The 25,634-nt window shown below is 39.2% G+C and overlaps 1 protein-coding gene across 4 annotated transcripts in view; it reads left to right on the top strand.

The window, feature by feature from the left end:
• The window catches only part of LOC127627755 (dymeclin-like), a 162,573-nt gene that overhangs the window by 45,054 nt on the left and 91,885 nt on the right, over positions 1–25,634 (top strand). For all 4 annotated transcript variants that reach the window (XR_007968568.1, XM_052104290.1, XM_052104291.1 and 1 more), the window contains exons 14-16: positions 5,037–5,142; positions 12,685–12,867; positions 15,302–15,415. Coding sequence is in view for 3 of the 4 variants with exons in the window: in XM_052104290.1 (XP_051960250.1) it covers positions 5,037–5,142; positions 12,685–12,867; positions 15,302–15,415 (403 nt within the window). In the remaining variant the exon portion in view is untranslated. The remainder of the gene's footprint in view (positions 1–5,036; positions 5,143–12,684; positions 12,868–15,301; positions 15,416–25,634) is intronic.

Below are 25,634 nucleotides of genomic sequence, written 5' to 3'. Positions count from 1 at the left end.
TGGTATTCAAGAACTGTAAGCTGGAAGTATTTATTTTATTGGAGGACTATTTTGACAACAGTTTAGGGAATATTTGACATGTTTTCCACAACTTCTTTGGGACTTTTTTGCCCAATAATTGGGACTATATTGCACATAAGTTTCGCTACTAATTTGGGTTTTGGACAATAGTGGACATTTTATGCCTCTTTTTTTGTGAACATTTTGCAAAAAAAATTAAGACTGCACTTACATTTATGCATTTGGCAGACACTTTTATCCAAAGCGACTTACAGTGCACTTATTACAGGGACAATCCCCCCGGAGCAACCTGGAGTTAAGTGCCTTGCTCAAGGGCCCAACAGTGGCATCTTGGTGGTGCTGGGTCTTGAACCCCCAACCTTCTGGTCAGTAACCCTGAGCCTCAACCACTGAGCTACCATTGCATATGGTGTACAGAACAGCATTAGAGTAGGGTAGATAATGACCGAATTTGGGGGTGAATTACAGACCTTATTCACACTAGCGCCAACTTTTTTTAATGGGAATGACAACGAGGCTGTAAGGGATAGACTTAAATAAAGAAGTCTTCTTTACCATAAAGCTGTAAAAAGCACCTAGATCGTATCTGATTTTCCACAACTCGTGTTGTCTGGAGTTTTTTGTCTACTGAATGTTCTTGAAAATATATTTTTCAATGTTTTGTCCGCAGAACGATCCAAAAACTCCTTTAAATTGGAGTACAGCCCATTGAAGAGGCTGTGAGAGATAGATGTACAATGTCATTCCCATAAAAAATCAAAGATGGCGTTGCTGTGAATAAAGTCTATATTTAGTGTAATATTTAGATAAATATCACTGTTCATTAATGTGTATTGACATATTGGTACATATAAATATAATTGTTTAACTAGTTAAACAAACTAGTTAAACCAGTTTGCTCTATTTTTAAATACATTTGTAACGAAATTATGATTAGTCTGGAAAAATAAAAATAAATAAATATATATATTTATATATGTATATATTAGGGCTGTCGATTTAACACGTTAATTCAGTGTGATTAATTTGACAAAAAATAACGCGTTAATAAAATTAACGCAATTAATCGCACCATAATAAGGAAAATTCCTGAGAAATGCGAGCGTGCAGTACCACCTGTTTACTCCAGAGGGCAGTAAGTGAAATTTCAGCTGTTTGAGCAACACACAGTTTATACAGTGAACAAAACACTTCAGCAGCAACAACACAAACATGTGTTACATTCTTGCATTCAAAACACTCGAAAGAGCGCAAAAACAGTGAACTAAACATTTTATGTTTATGATGCAACGCACCCGAGACGTCTGACGCAGGTTTAAATTGACGGGTCCTTAAACAAGCCCTCATAATAAATCCCAAACTGATTGACAAATTAACTTGTGTAATGGATTACTGTGAACTGTGTGCCAATGATTGACTTATGATCAATAATATGGTAGTAAACAATACATTGTATTCTAAAGCTGCTTTTTGTCTTATCAATGATGAACTCTTCTGCTACAGGAATGTAATGCATTTTAATTATCTGAATATTTTTATATATATTTATCATTTTTAAATATTTAAAGATAACTATATGTATAATTATATACTGATATAAATATGTATAATCATTATATATTGAATTATTGTTATATAAGGGGCTTTCTCAGCAAATATTTGTATATGCGAGTAATCAGGACACCATGTAATTAATTCCCAAATTTTTTAAATATATATACGTATATATCACCCAGCCCTAATCACCATTTAAATGAACTAATATCAGTGATCTTATGTTTAAAGCTGTTTTACTTTTCTATTTCCTCACTATTACTCAGTTTTGTTGCAAATTTGGCAAATACATTTTTTACGTTTGCATTATTGTGTCTATAAAAGGTCTTGTATATCAATCTCTTAAACAGGCAGATACACTGTTTGGCTTGACAGAATGTTCCAGACAGAGTCTGTGTGTGTATGTTTGTATCAGACAGATCAAGACCGAGTCCAGATGGGCAGATAGTTCTGTGTGTGTGCCAGTGGGCATTTAATGTGTTGTCTCTCTATCAGTAGGTCACAGTGACATGGCATTCTGTCTGAACACTACACACACTCCACTCAGCTCTCTGCTCTTCCCTTCCACTGTCACATGGATTTCAACTGTTTTCCAAACATAAATACAAATCTGTCTATAATCTCAGACTGAACATGTTCTTCACTTTTTTTTAACAAGAAGTAATATTACAAAATAATCATAGATTCTCATTGGCATAGATTTTGTTTTTGCATTAAAACTCATTTTTTTAACCACTACACAGATTTCATATTAGCAAACTATAGTTTAGGGAATCTACTTTGTGCATGACATGAGTATTTTTTCCAACAACTGATTACAGACCGATTGTTTCACTTTTAGTTGACTATATCACAATTCCAGTGGGTCAGACGTTTACATACACTAAGTTAACCGTGCCTTAAAGCTGTTTGGAAAATTCCAGAAAATTATGTCAAACTTTCTGATAGGAGGTGTACTGAATTAGAGGTGTGCCTGTGGATGTATTTTAAGGCCTACCTTCAGCTTGACATCATGGGAAAATTAAAAGAAATCAGCCAGGACTTCTGAGAAAATATTGTGGACCTCCACAATTCTGATTCATCCTTTCCAAACAATTTCCAAACGCCTGAAGGTACCACATTCATGTGTACAAACAATAGTACGCAACAGGTGGACGAGTATCTAGATCCACAGCAAAACGAGTCCTATATCAACATAACCTGCTGGAGTGGTGGTGGTGTATTGGCTAACAGCACAGGGACTGTGTAGATGCTGAGATGGTCACTGTATCTAGATCCCACATGGCCACCACCATTGTAAGTCTGCTTGAGTAAGGCACTTAACCCCAGGTTGTTCAGGAGATTGTACCACTGTAATAATTGACACTGTAAGTGAGCATTTGGATAAATATGCAGTCTGCCAAATGCATAAATGTAAATGTAATGTAAATGTAAACCTGAAAGGCTGCTCAGCCAGGAAGAAGCCACTGCTTCATAAAATGAAATACTACAACATAAAATAAAAACAGAAAGATCAGATAAAATTAAAAAATATTTATATATTACAGTGCTACCACTTCACACTAGTGTCTGATGAAACATGTTCTGTTTAATTATTTGGGGAACGTACTTTTTAAAATGTCCTTACATAGGGTGACAGAGCATCTGGGCGCGCGGGCGAGAGAGTTAAATAAGTACTTTGAAAGAGTGCACGCTGCTGCTCTCAGCCAGAATAATCACATGTATGGACATAAACACGTGAAAACTGATGCACAGTATCAAATAAACAGAATGTATGATCGTACTAACTGTAGAGAGCACATCTATATGAAGACTAATCCAAACCAGGACATTTAGCAATTTTGAAATACCGGCCGGATGCTTACCTGTGTGTGTGTGTGTGTGTGTGTGTGTGTGTGTGTGTGTGTGTGTGTGTGTGTATATGTATATGTATATGTATATGTATATGTATATATATATATACACATACATACAGATCTGGAAACAATTACACACATACTGTATAAATATATATATACTCTGGCAGCCAAAAGTTTGGGATAATGTACAGATTTTACTGTTTCAGAAGGAAATTGGTTCTTTAATTCACCAAAGTGGCATTTAACTGATCACAAGTATATGTCAGGACATTACTGATGTAAACAGCACCATCACTATTTGAAAAAAGTCATTTTTGATCAAATCTAGACAGCAGCATCACTCCAACACCTTATCCTTGAGTAATCATGATAAATTGATCATTTGGTACTAGAAAATCACTCGCCATTATATCAAACACAGCTGAAAGCTGTTTGGTTTGTTAAATGAAGCTTAACATTGTCTTTGTGTTAGTTTTTGAGTTGCCACAGTGTGCAATAGACTGACATGTCTTAAGGTCAATATTAGGCCAAAAAAGAAACGTCTTTCTCTAGAAACTCATCAGTCAATCATCGTTTTGAGGAATGAAGGCGATACAATGCTTGAAATTGCCAAAAACTGAAGATTTTAAAGTTGTGCACTACAGTCTTCAAAGATAAAGCACAACTGGCTCTAACAAGGACAGAAAGAGATGTGGAGGACCAGATGTGCAACTAAACAAGAGGATAAGTACATCAGAGTCTCTAGTTTGAGAAATAGACGCCTCACATGTCCTCCGCTGACAGCTTCATTGAATTCTACCCGCTCAACACCAGTTTCATGTACAACAGTAAAGAGAAGAACTGCAAAGAAAAAGACACTTATGAAACAGAAATACAAAAAGAAGACAGGTTTGAAGTAGGGCAAAGAAGCACAGACACTGGACAACAGATAATTGGAAAAGAGTGTTACGGATCTTAACCCCATTGAGCTTTTGTGGGATCAGATAGACTGTAAGGTGTGTGAGAAGTGCCCGACAAGACAGACACATCTATGGCAAGTGCTACAGGAAGTGTGGGGTCAAAGGTCACCTGAGTATCTGGACAAACTGACCGCTAGAATAACAAGGATCTGCAAAGCTGTCATTGCTGCACGTGGAGGATTTTTGGATGAGAACTCTTTTGAAGCAATTTATTGATTGTCATGTAAATAATTTAGCCAATTGTTGCGTGCATGCTGTTTATATATTTTTTTAATAAGTTTTGTCATTTTGGTACAATTCAATAGTTTTTGTACAATTTTGGGTCACCACAATCTGGGTCAGGAAGCAAAACCAGTTAAGAGCCACTGGATTAAAAGGCTGTGGAAGAACCACTGCAACTTGTAGCCAGACATGTAGATTACGATCTTGGTCGTCTATGAGAATGTGATTGGTAAAACACAGCTGTAATATGACAATGTCATTCATCAAAGTGACATGCTGTTTTGGTTGTCTGCTGATAATGTGACAGACGGGACACTATAAGACAAACACAACCTCTCTAAATGTTATCAAGAAAGACTTAATGAGTTGTTTCAGTGATTCTAAGCATCTTTCTCTGTGTCTGTCTGTTTCTCTCTCTCAGCTTGTTTGCTCTGCTGTCAAAGAAGCACAATAAGGTTTTGGAGCAAGCGACGCAGTCCTTGCGTGGGCCTCTGGGAGCAGACGATTCGACCGTCCTGCCCGACTATGTGAGTCACCTCTATACCCTGGGAGACATGATTTTTATATGATATAAAACGAGAGACTGAGAGATGGATGGATAGATCTCTCAAAAGCATTACAATAAAATACATTGATGAAAACCCTTTACATTCTCAGGTGTAAATTGGACCATGAAACAATCTTAGAGAATTAGGTAGTGTGTGTGTGTGCGTGCGTGAGCGAGCGAGCGACCGTGTGTGTGTGTGTTTAATCAGCAGAGGTGTCTCCAGACTCTAGAATGTCCTGGCTAGACATAAAGAGATGTAATAGACATAAAGGGGGGCGGTGCTTAGCTGGCAGTCACCTCCTATTGGATGGAATAGGGGAAGGGGCTGTTTCAGGAGGTCACCTAGGTCAAGAGGGTTCAACCTGCTCTTCTGTCCCCTAGAGAGGGGGGTTGGGGTGTCTGGGACAATTGGGATGCAAATGGAGTGTGTGTGAGATGACTCGGGGAGTGTAACCGTGTGTGTGTTCCACAAACAGCCCGAGGCCAGTGGCTTGCAGATGTCTGTTGTGTGTCTGGGTGGGTCAGACTGCTGTCTGCTGTCCTGATTAAACCTTGCACGCCTCCTTTGTGTCTGTCTCTCTCCCTCCTTCCATTCACGTCTATTCCTGTCTGTCTGTCCATCTGTCTCGTTCCATCTGAAAATCTTCACCCTTAAAGGTGATGTGTGATGCTAAGATTTTTTCCCATATCCCATCTTAATATGCACACACTAATATGTGTTTGGTTACACACTTTTGTTGTCCGGATCCTAATGTCATTGTTTTCCACACCATGCTAGGGAGCGTTTTTGAAAATCCATGTTTCCGGTGGAGGAAAGCGCTGTTCCTGAGTGGATGAGAGACAAAACTGCCTCTTGTAGCATCACCCAAAGAGTTTCCAAACTGTCCGTTTCTCAGAGTGGTTTTGTGGGAAGGATTTCCCAACCACATTTATCAAGCAAGAGTTTAGACTACACTTGATTTTGCAAGCATTTCTTGTGTCATATCTTATAAGATAAACAACATTGACACACTGTTTTTGTCTGCTGTCACTATTATCACCATGGGATTTCCTTTGTTCTATGGGAACAGACAAACAGTTTGTGATGTTAAGACTGCATGTCTGTACATATGGAGATTTTAAAGCACTTTATTCTGGCTGTAAAATCTGATTGAATGAGCATTTAAAGCCATGACATCAATTTAATACTTCATTATTGGACTTTGATTTTGTTACGTTTAGAGGTCGACCGATAGCGGATTTTGCTGATACAATAAATTCGGTGGTAGAAAAGGACATTAACTGATTAATCAGCTTTTAAAATCGATTCATAGAATCATAGAAGAAACATTTTCTTAGTCAGCACAGACATAGAGGCCAGAGTAAAATCTCAGATGTTGTTGTTTCAACCAAAATCCCAATAATAATCAGAAAAAAGAAGATTGGCTGGATAACGTGGCATTTTTAAGACTAAACATACCAGAGACTCTTATTTTGAAATGAAGAAGATTTGGCTCTGTTACAATGCTCTATTTTTAATATTTAACAAATTAAGCTATTTATAGCCTATATATTATTGTTATTATTCACAATATATGAAGTTGGAGATGTTTTGTATCAGGTTACAAGGGACATTTCCATATAGTCACATTTTTCTTTGCATGCCCTTGCTTCAACAGTAATTATCAGAGGAACATAGAGGAAAAAAATACTATCTGTAAACTATGGTCATACATTTTTTTGTCAATAACCGATAGTTCCAAAAACCAACTATCTGCACAGATTAATCGAAACACCGATATACCACCTACCTCTTAATTATTAGAGGAACATGGAGGAATAAGGAATAAAATCGGCTACTATCAGCATCGATTTTTACTGATAACCGATAGTTCAAAAAAAGTACCTATTAATTGGTGCCTATCTTAAAACCGATATATCGTCTACCTCTTAATTATCGGAGGAACACGGGGGAATAAGAAAACAAATCAGTAACTGTCAGCATCGATATTTACTGATAACCGATAGTTATCAAAAAAAGTACCTATCGGCACCAATTAATCTTAAAACGGATATATCGGTCTATCAACTATAGGCACCGATTAATCATAACACTGATATATTTATGCATTTGGCAGACGCTTTTTATCCAAAGCGATATATCATCTACCTCTTAATTATCAGAGGACAAAAATAAATACAAAATCGGCAACTATCGGCAAAAAGCACCTATCGGCACCAATTATTCTTAAAACCAATATATCGGTCTACCTCTTAATTATAAGAGGAACACAGAGGAATAAAAAAAACTATTGGCATAGATATTTTCCAAATAACGATAGTTCCAAAAAGCAACTATTGGCACCGATTAATCATAACACTGATATATCATCTACCTTTTAATTATCAGAGGAATACGGAGGAATAAGAAAAAAATCCGCAACTATCGGCATCGATATTTGATGACAACCAATAATTCCAAAAAGTACCTATTGGCACCAATTCATCTTAAAACCAATATATCAGTCTACCTTTTAATTATCAGAGGAACACAGAGGGATAAGCAAAAAATCGGCATCTATCGGCATAGATTTTTGACATTTCCAAAAAGTACCTATCAGCACCAATTATTCTTAAAACCGATATATCGGTTTACCTCTTAATTATCAGAGGAACACGGGGGAATAAGAAAAACTATCGGCATCGATTTTTACTGATAACCGATAATTCCAAAAAGTACTTATCGGCACCAATTAATCTTACAACCGATATATCGGTCTACCTCTTAATAATCAGAGGAACACAAAATAATAAAAAATACTATTGGCAACTCTCTGCATAGATTTTTGCAGATAACAATAGTTCCAAAAAGCAACTGTTGGCACCAATTAATCGGTAAAAGCAATTTATCTGTCTACATTTAGTTACGTTCCTTCGCATCCATAAACAGACTGCAGTTAAGATAATGAACTATTTCTTGTTAGAATAATTGTTTGTTGATTGAATCAATTTTGCTAAATGTATTAAAGTAAAAATAGCCTGTATTCACAAACACAGCAGTCAATGCACATCGATTTCTAACACTGAAATTCGTTTGGCTTGTGTTTCACGAACAAGCCCAGTATTTTTATTAAACAAATGGTCACAAACTGTCTTATTAACCTTGAAGATGAATTTATATTTGTTCAGTCTTGCTTCATGCTGATGATTACCTGGCTGTTGTCATGGTAACAGTATGTCTTCCTCTCAGCCTCACCGTAAGCTCGTGCCCTGAGAGACTGTGAGACCTGACCTTTGTCATCTGACCTGCCTGGGAGCCTAAGGGTCTGTAACCATAGAGACAGGAGCTTGCCTCTTACTGGCTTAGATGGTATTGACATCACTGTCATTAGCCGATCATGCACGTATGCACACAGACAGCTCCGTCACCGAGTGACTAATGACTGTCTGGCAGTACATTTTATTTTCACTTCCATTCTCTCTCTGTCTCTGAATTGTAACTTTTCTGGTTCCGGTTTTTTATTCTGATTCTACTTAAAGGGATAGTTCACCTAAAAATTAAAATTCTGTCCTCATTCATTCACCATTGATGTTTTTTGTATGAACACTAAATCCATTCACTTTCATTATGGAAAAAAGATGCAGTGAAAGCAAAGGGTTTGATTTGTTATAAAACACTCTAGTTCTTTTCGCACATTAACGTCTGACCTGAATTTGCCTCTCTCTCGCTGTTGTGTGTGTGTGTGTGTGTGTGTGTGTGTGTGTGTGTGTGTGTGTGTGTGTGTGTGTGTAATCTCATTAGTCTTTTCTGTAAAACAGCTCTCTCATTCCTGATTCACTCCTACGTTGTTCTCCTTTAATTATCACTCCCTTTTTCTGTCTCTGAGTGATGCTAGACACCACCAGCATTCCAAGTAGTAGTTTGATCCGGCATCCCAGAAGTCCTGGCCAGTCAAACTGGTTCTGGTTCTAGATTTGATTCTGGACATCCTATTTTACTCCAAAATCAAATGAAACAAATAAGAAATTATCTTTGTCCTTCTGGAAAAAGAAGACTGATAAGATTTTTTACATTGTGGCATTGTTTTCATGACAAATAAGTCATATTCTCATATTCCCAAATTCTCATTACAGCAATGCGGAAATTATGTGTGTGTGGCTCAGGTGGTAGAGCGGGTTGTCCACTAATCGCAGTGTTGGTGGTTCGATTCCCGGCCCACATGACTCCACATACCGAAGTGTCCTTGGGCAAGACACTGAACCCCAAGTTGCTCCCAATGCGCCTCCCCTAGTGCCTTGCATGGCAGCTCTGCCATCATTGGTGTGTGTGAATGTGTGAATGGGACACAGTGTAAAGTGCTTTGGTAACCGCTAAGGTTAGAAAAGGCGCCATATAAGTGCAGACCATTTACCATTTATATCCTCTGTACCGCAACTTTATTTTCTTTATGCCAAATATTATTTAATCATTTGTTTTGTACTGATGTGTGGTTAAAAATGACCAAAATATTTCCTTGATGGGTTTCATGAGAATGCCCAAGGAATTGGAAAATCAACCGTGTAAATGCATAAACAGCGTAAGTGTTATTTTTAGATTAAGCCATAATGCTGTTTGATTGGACGAATGGCCTTTTTATTTTGCTTGACTATGCACTATTATATGCTTTTTATGATTTGCATTTAGCATTGTTTTTCCCTGCTCCCTGCAAACGCTTTAAAGCAGACCTGTGAGCCATTATTGAGAATCACTGGTCTAGACAAGTATTTCCTAAGTCTTGTATAATCCCGTCCTGCCTGCACTTTTGTTATTAGTGTAAAGGTTTAGTACATATCAACTTTAATTTTGTTAATAACGATGGCGACAGTCTCCCACCCCGTTAATATTCTCGACTGCTGCGTCCGCAGATCTTTTCCGACGTGTAGGGGGTCGTCATGGGAACGGAGGGCAGGAATTTCCCCCATCTGGTGGCAGAGGAAGGTGTGAGGAACGGGATCCAGAGCGAAGAGCTTCAATTGGGCTTAATTCATTTAGCTGTGCTTTAAATAGTGTTGGTGATCTTCAATAATAAAAAAAAATGAAATGAAACCAAATTAGATCAGAAATTACTGCCTAAACATTTCCATGGTGACAATTTGAGCTTCTGCAACACAGCTGTAATTGTAAAGGGATAGTTCATCCAAAAATGACATTTACTCACCCTAATGTTGTTCCAAACCCAAGATTTACTTGCTTCTAGTGGAATAAAAGAGACGTTAGACAGAAAGTCTCAGTCACCATTCACATTAATCACATCTTATTTTCCATACAGTGAAAGTGAATGGTGACTAAGACTTTCTTTCCTTCTTTCTTTTTGTCTTCCTCTTTCGGTCTTTCTTTCTTTGTCTTTCTGTTTTCTGTCTTTCTTGCTTTCATTTCTTCTGTATGGATGTCTTTGTAAAACAGTTAATGATGGGCAAGGAGGAGGCGAGAACCGGCTTGTCAACATAAATTATAATTTAATTAAACTCAAACCAAAAGCATAAACAAACACAAACGACGGACATGCCCGTAATTCTCTCTCTCCCGAACCATCGTCACCGGCCGCCTTTATCCCTCGCGCGCCTCATCAGGCCGATTGGGGACTGGGCGCGCGATATTCCGACTGGCCCCGCCCCCTTCTGCTCCACAGTCTTCCTTTTTCGGTCTTTCTTTATTTGTCTTTTTCATTCTCTTTTAATTTTTTCTGTCTGTCTGTCTTTTGGTCTTTCTGTCTGTCTGTCTTCCTCTTTCAGTTTTTTTGGTCTCTTTCTTTCTTTTTGTTTTTTGTCTGTTTATCTTTCTTGCTTTCTGTCTGTCATTCTTTCTGTCTTGTCTTCCTCTTTCAGTTTTCTTTTGTCTTTTTTCATTCTGTCTGTTTTTCTGTCTTGCTTTCATTTTTTCTGTTTGTGTCTTTCTGTCTGTCTGTCTGTCTTGCTTTCTTTGTCTGTCTTTCTTATAGATATAAGTTTCTTTCTTTCTTTCTTTTGTTTGTTTGTTCATTCGTTCGGTGTATTCTTGGTATATTTCCCAGGTATTGATTTGTGTTTGTGTGATGTTGTGATTGTGTGTAATTCAAAAGTCATTAAAGCTAAATCTATTTCTTTTGAAATTAAAATAAGTGTTTTTGAATGTTCTCGAGCTTGTGTGTTTCTCAAATGCACTAAAACTTCCATGAGCTGTTATCTCCAAAAACCCCCAAACAGCATTTGATGAGGAAACTGCATATGTGTGTATGTGTTTCTATGGAAACTGCACTGCAGATTCTTCTTCATTGACTTTTGTCCAGAGAGATTTGTGACTCAGAAACAAACTCTTCAGAATAAGGAATGTAAGGATAAAATAAAGAGTATGTGAAGATAAGAGATGACTGCAGGCTCAGTATTACCAGAGAGATGGACTGTGGGAGAATAGGAAATCAGAAGGTCAGAGGTCACAGAGACTGAAGGCTGAATGTCAGCTCTTAGGAGACATGAAGTGCTTCAGTGCATGACAAATGGAAATCTTGTTCAGTGAAAAACATTTGTGATAATTGAATCCAGTTTATATAATGCATTTGTGGAGGTGAGGACGTAGTCGAGCGCTGTCTGTGGAGAGAGAAAGCGGTAAGGACATCCACCAGTGATGAAGTATTACAAATGACCGTTTCTATGTGCACAGTGAGAGTCGAGGGAGATAAAAGACGGCCAAGTTCACCGAAAGAGTGAGAGTCTGTTTCATAGAGAGTGTTTATGCTGAAAAGCATTTTGGTATTGTTTCCGCTGAAAAGCGATTTCTGTTTTGTTTGTCATCTTCGCCTCTGGCGAAGACAAGTGTTCAGATCCCTCGCCAGCATCAAGCACCGCATGCGGTTCCGATCCCTGACTCTGAGCGAAGTCTACCCCGTTTGCCTTCGCTCAACAGCTTGTGGTGCTGGAGCAATTAATCTCCCGACTACCGAAAGGATCGGCGGAGTGGGTCCAGTGCTACCGCCCGGCATCGCTGGACGAAGCAGTACAGTTAGCGGAGGACCATTTAAGGGCTTACCCGGTGGCCGGCGCACCCCGCTCTCTGACTCTCTGTGATCCCTCCCCCACACCTTCCCCTCCTTCCTTTAGAATTATCCCGTTCTCCCCGGAAATGGTGGAACAATCCCCCGAGACCGGTGTCCCGGCCCCCCGGGGGGGGGGGGTATTTAACCCTCCTACTTCTCTCTCCCACGGCTCTTCCCATTCTTCCACTAAGGTGGATGTCCTTACCACTTTCTCTCTCCCCAGACAGGTTAACCACGTCCTCACCTCCACAGCATTATAAAGATATTCTTAAAACATTCAAAAGCATTTTAAAAGTTTTGTAATCTGCTATATCTTGTCCTCAACAACTGTAAACACAGTTATAATTCATTATAATGCTGACCTATTTAGGATCACCTTTAAAGAGAATAACTGGTCACTGAAATATTGTGCACGCCTACTTCAAATGAACACTGTAACACGGTGTCTACTCTCACAGACAGACTTTGCTTACTGAATTCTCTGTTTTTCTCAGGCTCAGGATCTTAATGTGATCGAGGAGGTGATCAGAATGATGCTGGAGATCATGAACTCATGTTTGAGTAACTCGCTCCATCACAACCCAAACCTGCTGTACGCTCTGCTGTATAAACGAGAGCTCTTCGAGCAGTTCCGATCACACCCCTCATTCCAGGACATCATGCAGAACCTCGACACGGTGAGACGCTGAAATTCTGTCATCATTTACTCACCCCCATGTTGTTCCATACCCGTACGAGTTTCTGTCCCCTGTGGAGGTGCATTTCTAAAAAGTGTTCACAGGGTTAATTTTTGCCAAAATAACAGTTAATAGTGAGACTCGAGAAAAAACATGGGTTTGAGGTTTGATGTTATCAATCTATTTTTATTTTAGCTGCTTATTAATGTTTTGGTTTGATTTACATTTTCATTCTGTTCATCACTCAAAGTGAGCGTATGACTTCAGAAGACTTGGAATATTATTCATGTCTCATATCAATTAATTCTACCATAGTTTATTCTGTATGTGTGGTCCTTTAAGCCTACTAAGCGCAAAAATACACAACACACACTCTTTAGATAAAGTAGTGCATTTCCAATTGGATTGAACTAATCTATATAAAATATATTTTTGAATGTACATTTTCAAGGAGGTCATTGCATGAAAGATATTGTCAAAACATTATTATACAATATTCATAATTGTATTTTTTAAAAGTATCATCACCATATTGGTTGGACATGTTACCATAGTAATACCCTGTTTTGATTTGTTTTGTTTTGGACATGCTTTCCATGGTATTCTTTAAAGTACTTTGGAGTACCATGTAAATACCATGGTATATGAATATAGTTATCATTCACTACCATGTTATGTATCAATATCCCATGATAATACCATCAGTGTACCACGGTGCCGCAACAGTACTGTGTTTAAAATGGTTTACTGTTTGGGCTTGCCAATGATGGCTAAATATGTTGCCTATTTAGGCAGCTCTCTTGGTTTTAGAACAAGGCATGTCTGTGTACGTTTGCAAATGAATCTTTATAGTTTTATTTTGTAAACAGTGAATTACATTTTTATAAATATTGCACCTTATGGTGCGTTAAGATTATGATTCAACTTTATTGTCATTGTGCAGAGTACAGGTACAGAGTCAATGAAATGCAGTTGTTTTCGCATATCCCAACCAAGCTGGGGTCAGAGCGCAGGGTCAGCCATGAAACAGCACCCCTGGAGCAGATAGGGTCAAGGGCCTTGCTCAAGATCGCAACAGTGGTATCTTGACGGTGCTGGGGCTTGAACCCCCGACCTTTCAGTCAGTAACCCAGAGCCTTAACCACTGAGCTATCACTGGCCCCATACAATGCGAAGTGAGCGTTTCACGCGGCACGATTACATACAAAGTCGATGCAAATGTAGCGAATGACGCGACTCGAACACGCAAAATGGCTTAATTCGCATATTTGCACTAGTTGAAATTGTTTAACTCAAGCGAGAAATTTGCGTGCCGCGTTGTCACAAAAGCCTATCAGCATTGAGATTGTCCAGATGTCACTGACGTACTGACATAGTAGCAGAAGAAATCTTGAAAAATGGATGAAAACATTGTTGTAGCGGTGTGTGAACAATTGTACGACACAAAGTCGTACATGTACAGAGACCGGACGAAAAAGACATCGCTTGGAGGAAAGTGAGCGAGGAAGTTGGACTACCTGGTAAGGTAGGTAATACGCACGTCTACTTGATTTCAGCTATTGGTTGTACTTTACTATGAAGCAGGTCGTAGAAGCCCCTCCTCCTGTCCTTTTCCGGAAGAGAACCAGGAATACTCGCGGGTTCGCTTTACTCGCGCGAACGTAAGTTTAAACACAAATTTATAATCCAGCGGTCAAACTCGCGCTAGCAATGCGAGGTGAAAATTTTCTTTGCGTTGTATGTGAACGCACCACAAAATGTTTTCCTTTTCTCCCCAATCTGGTATGCCCAATTCCCAATGCACCGTAAATCCTCTGGGTGGCGTAGTGACTCGCCTCAATCCGGGTGGCGGAGGAGGACTCTCAGTTGCCTCCGCGTCTGAGACCGTCAACCCGCGCATCTTATCATGTGGCTTGTTGAGTGTGTTAATCGCGGAGACATAGCGCGTGTGGAGGCTTCACGCTAAACTCACCACCCGCCCCGAGAGCGAGAACCACATTATAGTGACCACGAGGTTACCCCATGTGACTCTACCCTCCCTAGCAACCAGGCCAATTTGGTTGCTTAGGAGACCTGATTGGAGCCCCTCAGCACGCACTGAATTCAAACTAGCAACTCCAAGGGTGGTAGTCAGCGTCAGTACACGCTGAGTTACCCAGGCCCCCTTCCATATCGTTCTTGACATCCTTCGGTTTGTCAGGAAAATATACTAAACTGCATGGTTAAAATTCAAAACAAAACTCTCAGTGCAAACATTAGAATAGATGAATGAACATTTACACTTGAGCGCCAGTAAGAAAATTCCCTCTTTAAACACACACACACACACACACACACACACACACACACACACACTACATGACTCACACTAGCCTTAAACACACACTGTGTTTATCAGTCTTTACAGCATTTTGTTTTACTGTGTGTCTCGCAGGTGATCGGCTTCTTCAGTCAGAGATTAGAGCAGGCAGGAAGTGACCTATCAGTGGAGAGAGTTCAAGAGGTGATCATGAAAGGTGCTGTGGCCCTCCCGAAAGATCGCCTTAAGGTATACACACATATACACATCAATTTGTGATTATACACTGTCACGATTCAGGCTCACATTCACAGAAACACTCCTTGTATTAGAACACTGACTTACCCAGAGGTGCCCGTCGGTCCACTGGGCACCTCTCCACCCGTCTGACCTCTCCAATCTGATATGTGCCGTTTTAAAACCAAAACATCTGGCTGCATCTAAGAATAGAATGGTGACGTTTTGCTTTTCATTTAGGGAGAGGAAAACACATTCTTTTAAGACACACTGGATTAATAATTTACCAGCTGACTGCGTCACACACACACACACACACGCTATAAAAGACTCACACAACTCCCATCTGTGTGCACACACATACATCAGGTGTTGGCATGGTGGTCAAAACACTAAAAACATGTCGACAGGGTCCATAATTATCTGCCAATGACAGGAGATATGAGATAAAGCATGTTTACATGCACACCAATACGCTGATAACCACAAAAACAGCTTATGCAACAAATCCGAACAAGGCAAGAAAACCACATTTACATGAGATTTGAAATAATTTGTGTATTCTCTGCTTTTGACGTCAAAATGTAAATACTCATGTGCAAAGACTTGTGCACATGGGATGAGCTGGTAAGAATGCCTATGTTTACATTCAGGGTAATGGACAAAAACGTAATGAACATAAACCATTTATGACCACACCACAATTAAGAAAACCAAGGAGCTTTCACACTAGACTATTTTGGACACAATGGACAGGACATTATGTCACAGGATTCTGGTTTTATTAAATAGTAAGTCACAAATAGCAAATCATATTATATTCAAAATGTTAAAATATACAGTCGTCTCACTTGCACATGCAGCTTTGAAGGATTCATTCTTTTATTGAGTCCAGAGGTCAGTGTGTGAGGTTTCGATCTTCTATTGGTCAGACAATTTTATAGGTCAGAGTTCACCAATCAGTGGAAAACGAAATCATCCTATACTAATCAGCACTAAAATGACAAAACCCGTCGTTAGGGCCACAGAAAGCTGCAGAATTGGAGCGCTCGACATTTACAAAGTCCTGTTCATTTCCTGCCACTTGCGTGTTTGTTTATGAAATATTTTGGTCTATTTGATGCAGTATTTGCTCCATTTTACCAAACCCTTGTTCATCATGTTTACATTCGTTCTGCAGAATTCTACAGATTTTCTCCCCAAAATGAGCGCAGAAAATGATCTGATCTGGGTCATCGTGATTTTGTTCCTCGTACTTTTGTTTTGGTGGCTTTATGTCAGGAATGCATTACCACATGTCGTCATTACGGCAATTAAAGAAAAAAAAAATGGCTTCCTAGCTCAACTTCTGATGTCAAGTTAAAAGTTGTTATTTGTTTGTTTTTGTAGATTGTATTTCTTTATTTCGCTCTATCATTGTTCTGACATTTGCCATTTCAACTATGTATTATGTTGCAATTTCTGAAAAATCTGGCTAGTAACTTATATTATTTACTCTTATGGCAATTTTACTCGTATTTGGCTTTACTAGTTTATTTTAGACCCTGCATGGAGGTGAATGAAGCTGTGCTTCGTCTGATTTGCAGCAAGAATGAGAAATTAAGCGAACACACGAGCAGTCATGTTTAAGCACAGGTCAAACGTAATCTTCATTATCGCTAACGACTCCTGCAGGGCCATATATTAACGTTTATAACACACAGGGGTAATGACATCTCCAGAAGAGCAGGAAACACTCCTTTCTGTCCGCTGATATATGGGATAAAAACTAGATAAATCTCTGGCACGTGTCTAGCTACCTTCCCATCCTTACCCACAATCCCCATTGCTTCCCCTAAATCAGAGGACAAGTGGCCGGTATGTGCCGTTTAATTGCCTGTCCTTTCACATGTTCAGTTTTTTAGATTTTACATAGAGCATTCCTCATGTTTATGACCGAACGAATGAGGCTGATAAGAGAGAGAATGAATTGAGGCTGCTGCAGAGAAAATTGCTAATCAGATCAGTTACGTCAATGGGACGTTTATGGACAGTCTGGTGTATATCGTGCACAAAAATGGCAAGAGACTTTGCAATATGGCGAGCTTCAATCGGAGCTTCAAAGCTTCAAGCTTAACAGTTTCCATAAGTCGAGGGGCTTATCGTCCTCTTGGATTTCAAAAACTCCTTCATAAAAGAGTTTTAAGCCATGAACTAAACCAACCAGCTCAGAGGTGAATTGCAACATTACAAATGTGGTTATGCATGTTCTCGATGAAATCTAAAAGGCAATTGGCTCTTTTTTTTATTATAGGAATATTCCAGATTTAAGGTTAAGCTCAATCTACAGCATTTGTAGCATAAAGTTGATTACCAAAATTAATTTGGACTCATCCCAGTTTTTCTTTAAAAGAAGCAAAGATTGAAGTGAGTGAGGCACTTGCAATGGAAGTGAATGGGGCCAATTTTTAGAGGGTTTAATGACAGAAATGTGGCACTTACAATTTTATAAAAGCACTTGCATTTATTCTTCAGTTAAAACTTGTGTATTATTTGAGCTGTAAAATTGTTTAAATCATGACATTGCAATGCTGGCAAACCCTATAAGTGAATTCATCACACTAAAATCATGTTAACGTGTATATTTTTTACGTCTTGTGGCTATACTTTTGAAACCGTGTTGTGGCAGAGCGTAGGGGCAGGGCCGGGTCGTGATCGTACACACCCGGTCCCGTATTAGGCTAATCAAGCCTCTGAGGGATAAAGGTCAACTGCAGAGGATTGTGCGGGTGAGAGAGATCGTTTACGGACATGTCCGTCATGTGTGTGTTTGTGTCTTTTTTGAGTTAATCATTAAACTATTATTTATATTGAAAAGTCGCCTCCTCCTTGCCCATCCTTAAAAGTGTTACACGTGTGTATTTTATTGTTTATCGACTGCCCTGATTCACTACAATTGTGAGTTCCTTACTGTAATCACAATTTTTAAATAAAGGATGGATGAGTTGTGGTAATCAACATAATGCGACAAATGCTGTCGGTTAAAATTAACTTGTATTGAACCCGGAATATTCCTTTAACTGTCCTTTACTAGAGGCACCATATTTAGCGGTACAATTTAGGGCTGGGCGATAGGACGATGTAATCAGATATCGACAGTGTCGTTATCTGACAGATAATGACGGACAATGGAGTGGTGGTGGTGTAGTGGGCTAAAGCACATAACTGGTAATCAGAAGGTCCCTGGTTCGATCCCCACAGCCACCACCATTGTGTCCTTGAGCAAGACACTTAACTCCAGGTTGCTCCGGGGGGATTGTCCCTGTAATAAGTGCACTGTAAGTCGCTTTGGATAAAAGCATCTGCCAAATGCATAAATGTAAATGTACAATATCGGTAAATGGCAAAACCATAGATCTGGGAAGTCGGCAGACATATTAAAAAGTAGCCCAGGATATGAAATTTGCACCCACCATCCACAAAATGCGAGAAGGCTGAATCCAGCTCCTTATTCGCAATCTCCTCTTCCAAATGCAGGTAATGTCTGAGTAAAACATGAGAAGAAATGCTGTTAAACAAAAAGACACACGCTTGAAGAAACACACTTTAGTATATTTGTAAGAACAGACAAAAGAAAAGCCATCAATGCTCATGTCTGATTCGCTGTTGTTCAGAGCGTCTCGTGAAACACGTGCACGTAAAGAGTTATCACACTTTCTTTGTTTCAATCATCTGAAAACTGTTTGCAAGAATAGTGTTGTGTATGAGAATGCTGCAAAAGGACTCAGACCATCTCAGGAGGTGCTGTGAGTTAAGTTTGCTTTATTTCCACGGAGCAGTTTGCGCTTAACATGCATTGTGAACGCAACTCTGCAGGTTCGCTCAAATATATCTTTGTATTATAGTAACAGAATCGAACATGATTAAATCATAAAATAATACATGACCACGTTCATCTTGGACCTAAAAGTGAGTTATTTTCTTTAGGCAGCATTAACTGTATTAACAAGACACAATACAAACACAAATTCACAAATAAGAACATACATTTGCCAACATTATTTGGGGAACACAAGGGAATTTATTAGGCTTATGGTGCGTTCAGACCAGAGGCGTCGAGAGCGTCAAATCGACCGGAAGTCATATCATTTTCTATGGCAGTCAGCATCTCTCGGCGGCGAGAAGCGGTGCAGCGCATCTTGGGCGGTGTAGGCATCAGAGTTATGTTCAAGTGTGGGCAACATTATGGTAATGAGCTTTGACGCGGTTCATCGGCAACTTATTGGAGTAATAAAAGTGCTCCGCTCAAGTGAAGTCTAGAGAACACAACCGTGTAAACTTTGGTTCCCACCAAACAATAGTTCCGAAGACAAAATGGAGGAGAAACTGTTTATTGCCGTTGCGGGTCTTCCCGTAATATATGATCTGTCCCTGTTTGCTTACAGGGATATAAAAAAATAAAAATGATGCATGGACAAAGGGGTCTGAAATTGTTGGTGTGCCTGGTGAGTTGATGAAGTGGATATTATGGTTTATATTATATTATATAATAATATATTAAAAGAGTTCATGAGGATATACGCTACTTGTGATATGTCGGCAATAAAGATACCGGTCGACATGTCTGGATGTTTTGCGCCCCTTTAAATATAGTTCACAAAATCAAGCATTCTGGATGAATGTTGCCACCTATTTCAACTACGTCAGAGCGTCCACGAATCTTCCATAGCGTTGTTGGCAGGGCAGTCAGAGCGAATTTTGACGCCATCGCCGCCTCTGGTCTGAACGCACGGTTACGCCTAATATGAAAACTGGTGTTTTCTATTCGTTTCAGCACAGACTAAGTGAAGTCACAAACCGTTTTAGCCTTTTTGAAAGTAGAAATGATGTGGGTTGTGTTGAATATTCTATAAGTAATGTTTTATTCATATTTTAACTAATATTATTATCTTTACATTTATAGTTGTGACTACTACTTCTCTTTTGGGCTATTAGTAATTTCCCACCTGCTATCGTCGACGAATACTTGCGTGATGGCAAAATGGGGCCGTTGGAGAAGGTTCGAGAGGGCATGTACGTAATTCTCTCTCTCTCGAACCATCGTCACCGGCCGCCTTTATCCCTCGCGTGCCTCATCAGGCCGATTGGGGACCGGGCGCGCGATGTTCCGTCCCGGCCCCACCCCCCTCCGCTCCACAGAAGGTTATAATTTCGTTATTTTAATAGCTTTTTTGTTTGTTTCATTTAAAGTTCAATTTAGAAGTATCTTAAGCTTCAATAAATACATTTCATTTATTTAGGGGGGTTGACTATATATTCGGTTATCACAATATTTTGTAAGGCGATTATCGATAAAATATTTGTACATATCACCCAGCCCTAGTACGATCTCTTCCATACTTAAGTATACCGGTGACCCGTCTCTTCCTATACTATTTTCCTCTGCTAGAGATTTGTCATATTGGTGGATTCAATCTGTCATTTGGATGGTCTCCACTTACTATAGTCATCTGCCCTTTGTGTGTAAGTGCTTGTGTATTCATGCATTCTCTATTTATCTGTGTGTGTTTGTGTCCTGGGCGTCCTCAGAACTGCGATTGGAAATGTCTTGTCTAGACATACAGACTAGCACATTAGCATGCAGTGGGCAATGCTTATCAGAATCACAGTCCCAAGAGAGCAACTCTGTGCTCGAGGGATGTTCCCTACCCTCATCGCTGGTACAAAACACTCTTATTATAACACACACACACACACAAAGAAAGCATCAAGGGCCAGCCAGTCTGCCTGTCTGCCCAGAGCACTACCTTTTTTCCCCATTCTGCCTGTCATTTTTCTTTCTTTCGCTCTCTTTGTGTGTTGAATAGGAACAGAGGAGGCAGTGTATGACGTGGACAGTGACGGGGCAGTGGAATTTTTGTTTGACCAGCGTGCTGTAGTGTGTGTGTGTGTGTAGTGATAAGATAGAGACTTTGTGGCTCCTATAAGGGAGAGTACAGCACTGACTTTACACACATTCACTTTTAGACCAAAATTGCACCTTTTTCACAAATTACCTACTGTCTACTTTAACCCGGCACTAGAAGACTCGGACTGTGATGATGCATTTCCACTTAATTTAGCAGCATAAATTATGAATCTAGAAATCTTTTTCATATTACATTTTTTTAATTATTATTCAGTGTAAAATTATCACATTATTTTTGTGATGTATTACACTGCCATTGATATAATGCCGCTGAGGGAGTGACACTAAATTTGGCATCTTGCTCTCTTCTGACTGTCACAATCCAGTTCTCTTTTTTTTTTTTCGTGGAAAAAAGTCATGGAAACGCGATAGTGGAGTTTTCTATTGCTGTTGGAGCAAATGGGAACACAAAAATAGTATTTGCTATACTCTACCATTCGCCTCTATGTAAGTTCATCCTAATATAGTTTACTCCTGCGTTCTAAACGCAGAAATGTGAGATGCATCCATTCACTCAGGAGTGTAGATTCTGGCAGGGATGGTGGGAAGGTAACCCCCCCAATAATCAAAAAAAGCAAGTACAAGCCCCCCTTTATTTATACCATGATCTATGGAAATATGGGTAAATGCTTCACTCTGCAACCTCCCCAGTGTTCAAGACAAATCTACGCCCTTGCATTCACTGAAATTGCATTGTGTCTTGAAGATATATATATTAAGTCAGCATCATTCTTTTCAGCCCAAGCATGCCTACTTTCAATGTAAATAAGGCTAATGATAAGGGCTGTCGATTTAAAGCGTTAATTCAGTGCGATTAATTTGACAAAAAATAACGCGTTAATAAAATTAACGCAATTAATCGCACCATAATAAGGAAGCTTCCTGAGAAACGCTTGTAGTACCACCAGTTTACTCCAGGGGGCAGTAAGTGAAACTTCAGCTGTGTGAGCAACACACAGTTTATACAGTGAAGAAAACACTTCAGCAGCAGCACAACACAAACATGTGTTACGTTCTTGCATTCAAAACACTCGAAGGAGCGCAAATGCGATCTAAGGGACCTCAAGATGTGTTTAAATATTGAGTATTAAGCTATATTTAACTTGACACAGTGACATAAAAATGTATGTTTATGACGCAACACACCCGAGACGTCTGACGCAGGTGTAAATTGATCAATAATATGGTAGTAAACAATACAATGTATTCTAAAGCCGCTTTTTATATTGTCTTATCAATGATTAACTCTTCAGCCACAAGAATGTAATGCATTTTAATTATATATATATATATATATATATATATATATCATTTTTAAATATTTAAAGATAACTATGTATAGTTATATATTGATATAAATATGTATAATCATTATATATTGAATTATTGTTATATGAGGGGCTTTCTCATCAAATATTTGTATATGCGATTAATTAATCGGGACACCTTGTAATTAATTTGATTAAAAATATAAATCTATTGACAGCCCTACTAATTATGGATTGCGCCTTATTCTCAAAGCTCATCACGTTTTGCCTAGTACAATTAACGTTGTGCTAGTTCCGCCTGCAGAAAGCGAATTAAACCAAACATTTTTTTACGTTTCATTTGTGAACATTTTCGTGATACATTTAGCGTTATAATTGGGCAGCTATCCAGATGCGCGGTGTAGCAGCGAGTGCACTTCCGTCATTTTAAAGCGCAAAGCATTTACTTTTAGCATTGCCACTAGGGGTGCTATACGTCTTCTACGGTCAGTTTTTTGTTTTGTTTTTTCAGGCCAACTATTGTCTTGGTCGAAGAACAGTTTTAAGAGAATCTTCCTGAATACGCCGATCAGCCACAACATTAAAACCCAGATATTCTTCTCCGCACAATTGTACAGAGCGGTTATCTGAGTAACCGTAGACCAGTCTGACCATTCTCTGTTGACCTCTCTCATTAACAAGAGGTTTCTGTCCGCAGAACTGTTCCTGACTGGGTGTTTTTTGTTTTTGGCACCATTAAGAGTAAATTCTAGAGACTGTTGTGTGTGAAAATCCCAGAAATGCTCAAACCAGCCCGTCTGACACCAACAACCATCTGCCAATCATGTGGCAGCAGTGCATAAAATCACGCAGAAACAAAAGTCTTATGATTTTTCCATCTTGGACTAGTTATTATGAGTTGTCATGAAACTGTGTTGTTTATAGTAGATGGATGTCTACTATAGTGTTTTTGTGTAGAGTTTTTCTTTTTTCTAGGAACAATTTTTGCTCCCATTTTAAGGCCTAGGCAAAATGTGTTTTTCTCTATTGATCAGACACTCGGACAACCGAAGTATACTTTGGCCTTTAATAAAAGTGTGTGTCTGTCTGTGTGTGTGTGTGTGTGTGTGTGTGTGTGTGTGTGTGTGTCGTGTGTCTGTGTGTGTATGTGTGTGAGAACAGACATAACGGAGCATGATACAAGTGAACTGAGTTTTGCTCTGGGGCTCGGACTGGCACAAACCAGGGCCGTGTGTGTGTGTGTGTGTGTGTACTGGGCCGACCTTGGAGTCCAGCCAACCATGAGCCAATTCTGCTCGGCCACTGTCTGGCCCTTCTCTTCCCAGGATAAACTGTTGCCCCACAGGGGGCCGTGTCTGTCTGTGTGTGTGTGTTTCAAGCAGGACATCATTTAAGAGCACATCTTACAGTTTTAATAGCCATGTTCTGGGTTTACGGCATCTCTCGGTGCGCCTTAGGAACCCACCATAGGTTTTGTTTCCGTAACAGAATCCTTCGCTCACTCGTGTAATTTTTAATCTGTACGACTTTCTTTTTGCCATGGAACACACAAGGAGATGTCAGGAGGTATTACAGCCTCAGTCGCCATTCACTTTTAATATCTAGAAAAAAAGATGCAATGAAAGTGAATGGGGACTGAGGATATCATTCTGCCGAACATCATCTTTTGTGGTGGGCAAATTAAAGCCATACAGGTTTGGAACAACATGAGGATGAATTTTAATTTATGGTTGAACTATTTCTTTAAAGAACTAAATGAAAGTTCAGTCTGTTCCACACACAAAGCTATTGTATGTAGGTCACGATTATCACATAATCATCTAATCGCTGTTATCTGATCTAACCACGATTATTTGATTTCAATAACATTTTACTGTCTAAGGGAATTTTAAGTGAATCTAGAAATTCCTCGAGCGTTGCATTTTTCACTGTTATTGCATTATGCGAGCACTTCAAATGAACTCTGAGCAATATTGTGCAAAAATAATATAATATGATATAATGTCGTATAATATTCTATTGGCTGTTCCAAAAACAACAGTGTAAATGTAAAGTTGACCAAATAATAAAATAATATAATTTTTATTGTCACTCTACTTCTCTACAGTGCTTTATACATTTTTAAAGCCTTAAAGGAAATGTTATCCCTATTTTATTCCACTAATACTCCATGACAACCCTAAATGTATGGCTTTTGAAGACTTATAATATAGCACACGAGTCATATCGACTATTATGGCGCGTTCACATACAACGTGAAGAAAATTCGCATTCAATGCAAGGTAATGCCTCGCATTGCTCACGCGAGTTTGACAGCTGGATTATAAATTTGTGTTTAAACTCGCGTGTATTCCCACTTCTCTTCCGGAAAAGGACAGGAGGAGGGGCTTCTACGACTCGGTTCATAGTAAAGTATAACCAATAGCTGGAATCAAGTAGACCCGCATATTTTCAGACCTTACCAGGTAGTCCAACTTCCTCGCTCACTTTCCTCCAAGCGATGTCTATATTCGTCCGTCTCTGTACATGTATGACGTTGTGTCACACAATTCTGGGTGCCCACACACCGCTACAACAATGTTTTCATCCATCAGTCAGGACATCAGAGACATCCGGACAATGTCAATGCTGATAGGCTTTCGCAACAACACGTCAAGCTAATTTCTTGCGAATGAAGCGATTACGCGTGCTTTAGTCACTTCATTGAGTTCGAGTCTATTCGCATCTTTGCATTGACTTTGTAAGTAATCTCGTAACGTGAAACTCTCGCTACGCGTTGTATGTGAACGTACTATTTTCGAGCTTTTTGGAACTTTTTGTTGCTTAAAATGCACCTGGTCACTTTATGCTTTTGTTATAGGTAAAAAGCAATGTGAATATTCTTAAATCAAATTTTGGCTAAACTAAAAGTATCTAAAAGTTTGCTGTGTTAATATTTATCTTTTATACTTTTTTTTTTTGTGTGCTGTCAGTTGATTAAAATCTAATCGCATGATTTTTCATAGTTAATTGCCGA

This window comes from Xyrauchen texanus, chromosome 34, assembly GCF_025860055.1.
Source record: "Xyrauchen texanus isolate HMW12.3.18 chromosome 34, RBS_HiC_50CHRs, whole genome shotgun sequence".
Taxonomy (NCBI): Eukaryota; Metazoa; Chordata; class Actinopteri; order Cypriniformes; family Catostomidae; genus Xyrauchen; species Xyrauchen texanus.
This window is presented reverse-complemented; position numbering and strand designations above follow the sequence as displayed.